Genomic DNA, 12,113 nt, shown 5'->3' on the forward strand with positions numbered 1-12,113 from the left:
TTGTTACTTTAAAAGCTTTTATTGTAACTTTTTCATTACTAGTCGTAGGGAAAAATCGAGACAACTTTTCTGTAGTACAACATGCATGCTACATTCAATTTTGAGGTGTATTTTGACCAATCTCTACCTGGTAAAGATTTTTTTGTGGACTTGCATTTTTTTTTGTTTTGTTTTAAGATTAACTCCCCTTAGATGTTACTATAAATAACTTACATTGTAACTTTTTTTATAATTGACCGTAGGGAAAAAACAAGACCACTTTTCTGTGGTACAACATGGATGTTACTTTCCAATTTTACGTGTATTTTAAGATATCTACCTGGTAAGGAGTTTTTTGTGGACTTAGAAAAACAAAAGACTTACAATGATTACTAAACAACCACAAAATTAAAATTCCATTTGCAAATACAGCTGCTAGAGTAAAGAAATTTGCTGTGACGGGCATTTATTGTGACATTCTGGCACTCGTGTTCCCTGTTAGCTTTCCATTCCTTCTTTTTACAGTAGCTATATAGAAAAACATCATAGCTATACTGTTCATGAAAATTAATAAAATTTAGCAGTAAACCATCTCACCACTGACTTATTCTTTCTTTCACATCTTTAAAACCCCTGATGCGGACCACAACTAAATGGTTCTTCAAAGCTTTCCCCAAAATTAATACTTTCAGACACTAACTTGCCAGGAACTTGAGCCTTCAATTATAATATGCCCGGCGGGGGGATTGGCCATGTCTAACATGGCTCTTGTTTTCCATATGTATCATATTATTTTGCCATTTCAGACGTATACACACCAAAATTCAGAAATTGTCCGGAAGATATTTACGTTTTCGAGAATGAAGTCGTACAGTGGGAAGAACCCTCCTATTATGACAATGTGGGCGTGGCCGATAAAACATGCACAGACTCCAAGAACGGAAAGCGGTTTCCTGTCGGAGAGTACACTCTGACCTATCAGATCTGGGACTATGATAGAAACACTGCTTTCTGTCGATTCCATGTATCAGTCACCCCTGAAGGTTGGTAGGACATGATCTGTTTATAATGTTGGATATTTCATTATAGTTTGCCCGACAACATACCAATGGTGTTTAGAATGAACTGTCTTTCATGTTTATATTAATGACATTACTCAAAGAGTGGAGACAAACTAGTCCGAGTATTTAACTGTTATCTTAAAACTGTCCTAAGAGATGGTAGCATTCTAAGACATAGTACCTTTTCAAACTGTTAAAGATTATCTCGAGTGCTCAGCATATTACCAATATTGCTAAGGATGTAGTTATTTATGAAACACACATTAATTCATATCGTTGGTAACAGAATAATAGAGACTCAGATCATTTGCAGAGCGCAAAAATAGTAATTATAATCAAGAAAGTTTAAGAAAATTTCATCGGTTAAATTCCTTTATGATGGGTCAGCAACGGGAGCATTAACTGAATATAATACATCGTTAAGATCTCTGGAATGCAACGTGTGCCTTACTTTCAGAAATATTCAGATATTTAGAGGGAGATCAAATTGAATAATTCCGGGCATCAAAAGATTTAAAACTCCTTTCAATTAAATTGATGTTCACTCTTTCCAAAGCGATTCAATAGTGATTCGAGCGAAATTCAAATATAGGAGTTTATGTTAATTTGGCGTCACATACATGTAGTTATTATCCGAGATCGTTTCCTCTGCAGACACAGACATCGACCTTATGCCCCAGGGACTTCGGGACAGATCCAAGGACAAAACTCATGTGATGTTGATAGGTAGGTGTATCGTACATCCTATAGTCATAGTCCAGTTTGATTCATAATAGGTAAATTGTTACTACGATTTGATAGAATTCCGTCGTCCGAAGACAAATTCCATTTCTTTTTAACATTAAAGATTTACCTGATTTTGGTAAACGGCTGTTTGCTTCGCCTTTTTCGCTGTACGGGAAATCTATGTACGAATACGTTTAAGATATACGATCGGCTGCTAAAATATTATGTGTTTGGTGTTTATTATCAGCAAGCAATTACTGAAATTAAACTAAACTATTACTTTTGAAATACAAATGCTTATTATTTCAGTGGGACCAATTGTCGGTGCCGCTATTATTATCCTTGTTGTGGTCCTACTGTTGTTGTGCTGCAGACGACACCGTGCGTCACGTGCTGGTAATGCACGCGGACAGGGCCGCCAAATTCCTGCCTATGACAACAACATCTACGCAACTCCCGGAGATATCAGTGTCAAGTTACCACCCTACAGTAACCTACCAATGAACCCACCACCTTACACCATCACTGGATCAGAGAAGGACGTCACGTACATGTCCATAGCACCACCGAGCTACACCAACCCTGGGTATGAGACACTGAAAGTGCATCTTCAGAGATCAGAATCTGTGAAGTCGACAAAGTCGGAGAAATCAGATAAGGAGCCGGAGAAATCAGATAAGGAGCCGGAGAGTGCAAAATAAAGAGAAACGACTGAGTAAGGAGTCGAATTCAGATGGACATACAAGTCGTGTTTGTATGAAAAATAAAAAAAAAACATATTTGTTTACTAATATACAAGTTGTACATAAAAAATATACAACGGTAGTATGAAGTCATATGTACACTATATGTAAAATACTTGACGTTTTGCTTAATCCATTTTATATGGCCTTTCTTTTTTGTTTTACTCATTAGTTGTTATTTCTAAACGCTTTTATTAAACCACAATTATGTACTGTCATACCATGTACTTGTATAGTTTCAAGCTTTGCCATTTATTCTCCAAGAAAGGCACGTACAGTTTTATTAGTCAGGTTTTTTTTTTTCGATCTGGGTGCCAAACTATCTCATGGTGACGAAACGCTTTAGTATTTTACAAGTTCTATATACAACTCTATTACAATATTTTTACAAATACATGTAACAAAAGTATTTGTTTAATTGAAGGCAATAGATAACTGTAATTTCTGGAGTTTCATGGTTTTGTACATAAAGTTATTGCATGCTTTAAAGTAAATCGTTCACAGTTGGGTTGACTATGTCAATTTCTTCATTTTCGTGTAGTTAGATACAATATGTATATTGCTAAATGCAAAAGAAATTGAAACAGGGACTTGATATTTGTGAAAACTGGAGAAAGAATGTAATTTCATCATACACTGAACTCCTTCCATTGCCATACAATAAAATACTGAGATGACTTTTATATTTACTGTAAAAATGCGAAACCTTTGCTTGATAAGGCACCATTTATATGGCTCACAAAAATCTCTGTGATATGCATAATAATGAAATAATATCGTATACTTAACTCACATGTTTTTCCTTATTGTAATTTAGATATTTTCAGATATATAGATAATTAATCTAAGTTTATTTCCTTGTATATCTGATGTTCTTTTTACAATTGTTAATGAATATGTTACAGAATGTATATACTTGCACAGTGTGGTTTTAATTGTATTCAGTGCTTTTTATAAATAAATTTTGTTAAAAAGATGCGGTTTTGAAAGTATCTTTCGACGAGCTTGATGTGCTTTGACGGACCATATATAAGACATGTAAGCCATTTAACCCTTATCATGCTGGACATGATTAATTCTGCCATCCGTGCAGTCTGATCAAGATCTGCACTGTTCGCCATTCCGTCAGTTCTTTTTTTTTGGTAATCACCCCTTCTGACAGTTAATGGTACTGTCCAAATTGAAAGATGGGCAAGTTCATTAGAAATTTAGCGGGGTAAGGGTTAAATGAGGGCTGATCCAAGATTACTGGACGTTTCTTCTAATTAGTTCATTAAGCAATAAGCATATTGCAAATATTACAGATTTTACTTTTTTTATAGTGTCTGTTCTTTGTTAGTAAAACAACTTTGCCATTGCCATTCAACTACCCTTTTTTCTTGTCGTCATAGTAAACGTTGTGACGGGGCTGATCAAAAAATAAATACATAAAATGTGATAAATATGTACTACTATATGAAATAATTCATCGTGCTTATCAAGGACCTAAAGCCAATTTTTGAGTGCGGCTACATATTGGTTTAAAGCTAGGTAATACATCCAAATAGACACGTATATCTTTTGTAAAAGTATAGCACTATTCTTTATGTGGAACAATGTCACCTAAAGACACATGGTACCTGTAAAATATGATATTTTTAGGGTCACATTTTGAAAATTAATGAATATTTGAAAAAACAAATTATATGAATAGAAAATCTCGGAAAAATTCCCCGATCGGGTTTCCTACCGTACTGACTTTTTTTTTACTACAGTTACTGAATTGATATATCTTAAACAAATAATGTTTATTTTGGAAATGAAATTTTATTAATTTCTCTTTTTGAATATGATATTAAAGTATCGATTAACAAATAAATCAAGACAAATAGATTTTCAGTTTGTGAGGTGGTTTTTTCAACACCTTAAAAGCCTCCTATTCATTTTGCCTATGAAAACTTCTGAATATTCTATAAAAATGAGTAACGCAAAGAGCAGAGTACGTTTCAGGTATTTCTATTTATAATTTTGTATGACTTACAAGTTACGGGATGGTCTTTGGTTCGATCCATTCTCGCATAGTAGAGGTCTACCACTGGCCCCCTCTCTGAGCTACGACTAACCTTTGACCGAAGCGATTGGGCCCGATCCAACTTGACGCGTCCGGAAAGTAATTGAATCATAAATAGATCATTTGGCCCCAACTTGGTTTCGTGTAAAGAATTAGCAAGAAATATATTTATAAGATGAAATTCTCAAGTAATGTGTTGAATTCAAACAAAATAATAATGGAACGGAACAGCTTTTTTTAATATCTGTTAATACGTGTAAACAGGTTTTAACTGATAGCTGACTTTAATGTCTTGATTTGAAACAAGTCCAAAGCTTTATAAGTAACGGTAGATCCATCAAAATGACACATACAGGTACTAATATGATTATAAACACTGCCAACCCTCCGATGGCCCTTGATGAGGTCCGCGAATCCATGGCACTGGTAAGTCTCCGTCTGGCTTTACCGGTCTCCTTGGCGTTCACAGCCAAGGAGTCATTCATTATATATGTATTGCTGTGAACAGCCCCTGCGGTAGATCTATTCCTGATCATGTGAAGAAGCTCGGAGATGTCCAGGGAAGAACAATATCTGTTACATATGAGTTGTGTATAGTTTGGGTTCCCTGAAACTAAAGTTTGAGCGTTTAAACTTGCTGTGTGTTGATTGGTCATGGGCGTGCTTGTATGTAAGTCAACAACGGGCTGCGTCTGGCTGGCTGTCGGTGAAACACTTCTGTAAGTTGGGGTCGGTGAATGTAAAATGTGTTCTTCCGTAGAAACAGGAAGGAACTTTGTCGAAGAAATAGTACGGTAAGATAGCGAATCACTGACATGCCGGTCAATGTCAGTAATACTCGGTTTGTAATGATACATGTACGACGTCTGAAGTTGGAAACCAGACGTATGGTCAGAAATGCCGGAGTTGGTACTAGATGAATGGATCATTCTATAGTCTGTAGATCTGGTTGCCGAAATGGTGTATAAAAACGACATGTCTATTTCACAGATGTAGTTATGTCTTTGTTGGCATCCGACCGCCATAATGGTAGCCGCGTTGGATAGCAGAAGACAGGAGTTTGTGCTTAAGTATGTCGGGACGCTACCTGTTCAGAAAATATACTCATTATTGTTGCATGAATAGTCGATTATATCGACAGTAAAATATCAAGAAATATATATATATTTTTGCGTCAAAATTACTCCCTTAAGTCTGCAGATACTCATGCAAATGGACTATTACTTATCTAAAAGTAGTTCTAGAACGGTTATCTATAGGTCATTTTCATTTAGATTTAGAATCCGTCCAGTCTACTGTACTCATTAAAAGTAAAAAAAAAATGGTAAGGTAGTCAAATACAAGACACAGTACTAATTGCTTGAAACAACAATTTTAAAAAAATGCAGATAATAAATTGCCTGCATGTGCTTTCGTTGACTACCCGTGTTAAATAAAGGATTTTACACCCTCATCACCCCAGAGTTGAACAGCATGTTTGTATACTCACCTTCTAACCAGTATGATCTATTAGCAGTAAGGTTCAATTCTTTGATTACTGATGAAGCATTAGATACTGTAGTGTTTGCCTGTAGCAGCCTTCCAGCACGTGCACTGCATTGTTCTCCAGATGTCACGTGATCGACTTCCTCTGTGGGCTCACTTACATAGTACAGTTTGTCACGTGCATAGAGTTGTCCCGCTGATATTTCCATACACACGTAGTAAACTAAACAAATAGCAAAAAACTATTATTTATGAAATTGTATTCTATGGGCGATTCTGTAGTGCTAAAAGTCATGTCTTGTGAACACATTTATTTTTCATTTCATCGCAACTTTATTTGATGTTATCGTTGAACTGTCTGAGCGCAGAACTCTGTGACTGAGGTGTCCGAATGTTTAAACTATATATTGAAGTTTTATTCGAACATTTCCCCTATGAAATAGTAATAAAAAGCAAATATTTAATGACTGATACTTAATATTGATTTAAATAAGTAAAATCCATTTGTATTAAAAAAAATGAATAATTGTGCTGATCTTCTCTTTAATATGTCCTTAACGGTATCTTGCGCATTTTATTGCTGAAAGGTGTGTGTTACAGCCTCTAATAATCAAGTAAATCCTGGCTACATATGCTTTTTGTTTACTAAAGTTTTTACTTTAAATCATTTTCAAATACATTATTAGTTAATATGTTTACCAAGAACTTAAATGGTTGAGAAAAACGCCTGAACATCAATACGTTATCGCTGCTCATATAGTCGTTACGGACTGAACATTTTGATTAAGAATACTACGAGGAAGTCATCGGGCATTGCTGTGAAAGGATGATGTTCTACGCAGGTCATTGCTAGTGCCGAAATGTCCGAAGAGACTCCACTATCAAAAATTGGAAAATTATTATTTTTAGTACCTCTAATTTTACTTTTACAAGCATGTCGTAAACAAACCACGGGTTAATGTCTAATGAAATAGTCGGTTTTTTCCGATGCATATCTATGTTTATCGTTGATGACGCCTCCATAAACTACACGCATGCAGACAACTACGGACCAGGTCGGACGGCTATGGTGTCTGAGTACAATTACGTTATCATGGGCACAATTTGTTCGTTGAGACTTAATTTCGTGGTTGGGCTGAACCACGAAATCTACGAAAGTTAGTCCCCCACGAATTATAATGATTTCACAGTATATGACTTGTGCTTGTTCGGTGCGACTTGTTCCATTTGCTTTCTTTAGATAAAAACATTTGTCACTTTTTAGGTAAAAAAGTACTAAACCACTTCCAGGCTTGTCATTTGATGGTGGAAGGAAAACAATCCTCATTTTTCCCTGTTAAAGTGACATTTACATGATTTATGTAAGCCAGTTCCTGTTTTGTGGACCTATACTTGCATTTATAGAAATGTGAACAAACCTTATAACATTTGTGTACATACCCACATTTTTGCTGTCAGTTTGGAAGATGTTCCATAGTGTTGACCTGTCAGACAAAAAAATCTCTCTTAAAAGTATCCTTAGGAACGGGTAAATGTTCCCTCAGACTGGAAAAGTCCATTCATCGCTTCCATATACAAGAAAGGTCGAAATTCAAAGGCCAGTAATTAATGGCCAAATTCCCTTATCTGCATTGCTTCCAGACTCGCCGACAAAATTTTGGTTTTAAATACTGTGATACAGTATGAAATTATGTTGAAACGACATGCTGGTACTAGCATAGCATTCAGTCCAAACATAGTTGTGAACCTAAACTTATCAGCTTCACACAAGACGTCTTTCACAACTTTGAAAATGGTTAACAAACATAATATTGTTACGGACTTTAGTATAACATTTGACATTGTTAATAAGCTGAAAATCCACCCTTTGAAATCATTGAGGATTAAATTATTACAAGAAAAGAATTCAAAGAGTTGTAGAAGACGGCTGATCTTCAGATACTCTACCTGTCCGTCCTATTTGGGGTTTCACAAGACTTTGTAACATATTCTGCCTCTTTCCTAAGTAAATGACCTTCCTGACTCCTTAAAAAGCAAAGACAGACTCTTTATAGATGATACTATACTAGTATCTGACAGTCAAATCATCATCAGACTCTTAAACCTAGCTTACAAAATTATCTACGTGCTCGCAAAGAAAGGAAACAGGGCTGGTCCATAAAAAAACAACCATGATAAGTACAGATGTTGCGAATAACTAGTAAATAGGATACAGAATACTTATGTGTTCTTATACATTTCACATGACACAACTATAATGCACCGTTGTCATAAATACGTTTGAGTGAAAGTTTCTAGAGATCTAAACTTTGCAGCCAATATAAATAGTTATAGGCAAAAAAAAACACCACCTCTTAAGAAGAAACGTTAAGACAAAGATAAGGACATTAAATAAAATAAAGGCTTATAAGTTATAACACCTATATCCTCCCTAACTAGAATATTGTTCAACTGTTTGGCACCCGTAGCAAAAGTCTCTACCTGACGAAATTGAAATGATTGTAACAGGTCGGTAGCATGTTGTGTCTGCTATAGCTATGACTACTATAAGTAGTGTTCCGCATGATAGTTAACCTAAACTGGCAAACAAAGCTGTCACCAAACGTTTCTGATCGTATTTTACTAATTAAGATATAACATAATCCATATACATAATCATCCTATCACCCCTACAAGAAACCTAAATTATTTAAATCCACGTTCACGCACACAACAACAACCCCCACCCACCCCCACCCGCCCAACCAGCAATGTGCAGTCAAGCAGCGGTATTTGTCTATTTTCCAAGCAGATGGCTACGACGCCCCTTATATAAGGTATTTCTTCTGTAATTAACAGTTAGCACTGTGGTCTTTTTATTCTTGTGGCCTTGCACTTTGTGAGAGCTTAATACGACATGACTTGCACCTTCGCAATATAACCGTTCGTGACTGTATGGAGTAATATGAAAAAGAAGACGTGTTTTGGTACCTGCAAACTTGTGCTTGTCAATTCTCGCATACAGTAGATTTACAATCTCTTGACTATTGCGAACTTCTTATGGAGCCTACTGAGGTAAAACCGATTGATGCCTTGTTAACATCGAATTATTGGTGCTGACCCTTTTATATGCTAGGTCATGTATAAAAAATTCAATTGTTTGGAAGTATTTAGTCCAGCGAACACGGCAAGAGCAACACACTGCAAAGTAGACCAGCCACAAATAGAAGATATACAAATAAACATCAACAAATACATTTAATTGTATGAAATACGTAAACAAAGGAGATGGGATAAAAGGGCAGGGAAAGGGTTAGTAAAACGGTGGGAAAGAGGGCATAAGAAAAGCGGGTGAAGGAAATATATACCACCTACATACAAGACATTGTACATACCATGTAAAACATAATGAAAACAGAAAGCAAGTTGAAAATAGTGGCACCGCTTTGGAACTCTCAGTAACCTACATAAAGGAAACTGTGGTTATTAACGCGTTTGCCAACCTCATACTTACATTATTTTCAACTAGTTAGACAATTAAGACATGGAAATAAAATAATTCCCCGCTGAAATAGGTTCTTACAGTGACTAAATACAGAGTATACGAAGTAAAACACTTACATAGGGTCAGTTTGAGGTATCAGTACACAAGTGTACCCAATCACTTGTTTGAAGTCAGAGTATCGTGAGCATAGATTTTAAGGACACGACTAAGCAAGTTGTAAGACAAAAGAAGAAGTCATCCCATCATCAACTAGGAAAGCGTAACACCTAAGTTTTGTTACATTAGAGGATTGTTGGGCATCCGTAGCCGAGCGGTTAATGTCGCTGATTTCAAATTACTTGCCTCTTCATGAAACGCTGGGAAGTCGCAATATGACCATTAATTGTGTCGATGTGACGTTAAGACCAACACTGTTATATAGCATGCGAAGTTGGGCACCTGGTGTTCTGTTTGGCATTTCACTCATTCAAGATGCAAGATAGAAGATACAAAAAACTCTATTTTACGTCGGATATAGTAAAACAAATAACATTAGCTCATGAGCTATTTCCCGACAAACAACTTGAAAACAGAAATTAACAAAAACTAAAGCGGCTAAAAGGAAAGATACGCGAATAGTTAAAGCATAATAAAACATTTACGTTGCAAGGGTTAAGAATGACATGGTTATATGATTCAGACAAACGTAGCACATATACGCAAAAACCTGTAAAAATGAAGCACATAAGTTAAAGGGAAATTGACAAACATATAATACACTAAAGTGTGAGTTAATTGTACAGAAGGTGCTAATCTTGGCAGCAAGGATAGAAATATATTAATAAAATATCTTTACAATATCTGAACTAAAAGGTATTGTTTTAATTAATGAATGCTAGTAGCATGTCTGTTTAGGTTGGTGTGGCCTTTTAACACCTTCCTCTTGAATCTATAAAATAAAGCACATAAACATTTTTGTTTAAAACATCACAAAGCAACAAACAACAAAAAATACTGTCTCTACTGCAACCAGATTACTAGGTTCTTACTGACGTAAGAAAGTCTAATCTGTCCAGTCAGTGTACACGTCCTGCTGACAACAGATAGGCTTCTCTATGGCAAATAGAAAAAAGCACGAAGGGCATCAGTATAGTATCTGGCAACAGAGGAAGCAGTCTACAAGCAGGCATGTACATAAAAGCAACAATAAAAGCAAATGCAAAGGAACATTGCAAAGGAAATTATACACGGCAAACTAAAACTTTTAAAGAAAGAAAAGCAAGCACGTGCAAAGCAGGACAACAGATGAACCGATGCTTAACTATTCACACATGGCACATTTACAGGTGCGGATTAGTCGGACAAAAGCTTTGTACTGATCAACTGTACGTAAAATCTGATAAATTCTGATAGCACCTACATATATATTTTCATCTAGAGCCCTTTTCCAGTCTTCTACTAGCCTGAGTAGGGTTGTTTGACATCCATATGTTGACCTAAATGCAAATAGATAAAGGTGGAAGACTTCATTAAAGTGTTCTGTACGTTGGTCACTGATAATTCTTTTATAGATTTTTTGACATAGTAGGCAATATACTTACAGGTCTGTAGTTCTTTTCAGTGAAAGGATCGTTTTTCTTGTAGATGGGAGTAACCTGGGCTTGTTTTAATTTGGCAGAGAATTGACCTTTATCTAAATAGAGTTTGTTAAATTAGTAACTGGTGTTTTAAGGATATGCTGACCTGCCATGATAATTTTTGGAGGAATGGAATCAACCCCGGTTGCCTTTTTGGGATTTAGTTTTTAGCTCGACTTTTCGAAGAAAAGGTATAGCTGTTGCACTCACCCCGGCGTCGGCGTCGCCGTTGGTTAAAGATTTTGATAAAGTCAAATATCTCTGTTACTATCTAAGCTATTGACTTGAAACTTAAAATAGTTATTTACTATGAAGGTCTACACCAGGAGAAACAATCCCCATAACTCTGATTTGAATTTTGACAGAGTGTTGCCCCTTTTTTTTAACTTAGAATGTTTTGGTTAAAGTTTTTGATAAAGTCAAATATCTCTGTTACTATCAAATTTTTTTGACTTGAAACTTAAAATAGTTATTTGCTTTCAAAGTCTACACCAGGAGAAACAATCCCCATAACTCTGATTTGAATTTTGACAGAGTTATGCCCCTTTTTAAATTAGATTTTTTTTAGGTTAAAGTTTTTTGATAAAGTCAAATATCTCTATTACTATTAAAGCTTTTGACTTGAAACTTAAAATAGTTATTAACTATGAAAGTCTACACCAGGAGAAACAATCCCCATAACTCTAATTTGAATTTTGACAGAGTAATGCCCCTTTTTAATTTAGATTTTTTTTTTGGTTAAAGTTTTATAAGTTTTTTTTACTGGCAAAGCTCTAATTCAGGGTCAAGCACTGAGAAAGGTCGAGCGTGCTGTCTTACGGACAGCTCTTGTTTAAAACAGTTGCCAACACATTTTTCTGTAATAAGAGCAAAATAGAATAGTTTTGTTTCAATGTTATTATGTATAGCATGAATGCTGGGGTGTTCATTATTTACTGGGGTTTCATTTTCAATGCCAATATTTTTAGC

General features: G+C 35.5%; 2 protein-coding genes across 4 annotated transcripts in view; one reads left to right on the top strand and one right to left on the bottom strand.

Moving 5' to 3' along the window:
* Positions 1 to 3,485, top strand: part of LOC123528780 (neurogenic locus notch homolog protein 4-like) — a 28,550-nt gene extending 25,065 nt beyond the window's left edge. For both annotated transcript variants that reach the window (XM_045308778.2, XM_045308777.2), the window contains 3 exons: positions 786 to 1,022; positions 1,695 to 1,766; positions 2,076 to 3,485. In XM_045308778.2, coding sequence (XP_045164713.2) covers positions 786 to 1,022; positions 1,695 to 1,766; positions 2,076 to 2,467 — 701 coding nt within the window. In that variant the 3' untranslated portion in view covers positions 2,468 to 3,485. The remainder of the gene's footprint in view (positions 1 to 785; positions 1,023 to 1,694; positions 1,767 to 2,075) is intronic.
* A 1,003-nt stretch (positions 3,486 to 4,488) lies between these two features.
* On the bottom strand, positions 4,489 to 8,755 carry LOC123528782 (uncharacterized). 2 transcript variants are annotated; one of them, XM_045308780.2, is made up of 5 exons: positions 8,526 to 8,755; positions 7,992 to 8,069; positions 7,485 to 7,528; positions 6,049 to 6,267; positions 4,489 to 5,646 (listed from the first exon to the last, which is right to left on the bottom strand). In XM_045308780.2, the coding sequence occupies exons 1-5, from the start codon at positions 8,606 to 8,608 to the stop codon at positions 4,844 to 4,846; spliced, it is 1,227 nt and encodes a 408-aa protein (XP_045164715.2). In that variant the 5' UTR covers positions 8,609 to 8,755; the 3' UTR covers positions 4,489 to 4,843. The 2 variants fall into 2 exon arrangements, with proteins under 2 accessions (XP_045164715.2, XP_045164716.1); XM_045308781.2 differs by lacking the exon at positions 7,485 to 7,528.
* Between the last annotated feature and the right edge of the window lie 3,358 nt (positions 8,756 to 12,113).

This window comes from Mercenaria mercenaria, chromosome 13, assembly GCF_021730395.1.
Source record: "Mercenaria mercenaria strain notata chromosome 13, MADL_Memer_1, whole genome shotgun sequence".
Classification (NCBI taxonomy): Eukaryota; Metazoa; Mollusca; class Bivalvia; order Venerida; family Veneridae; genus Mercenaria; species Mercenaria mercenaria.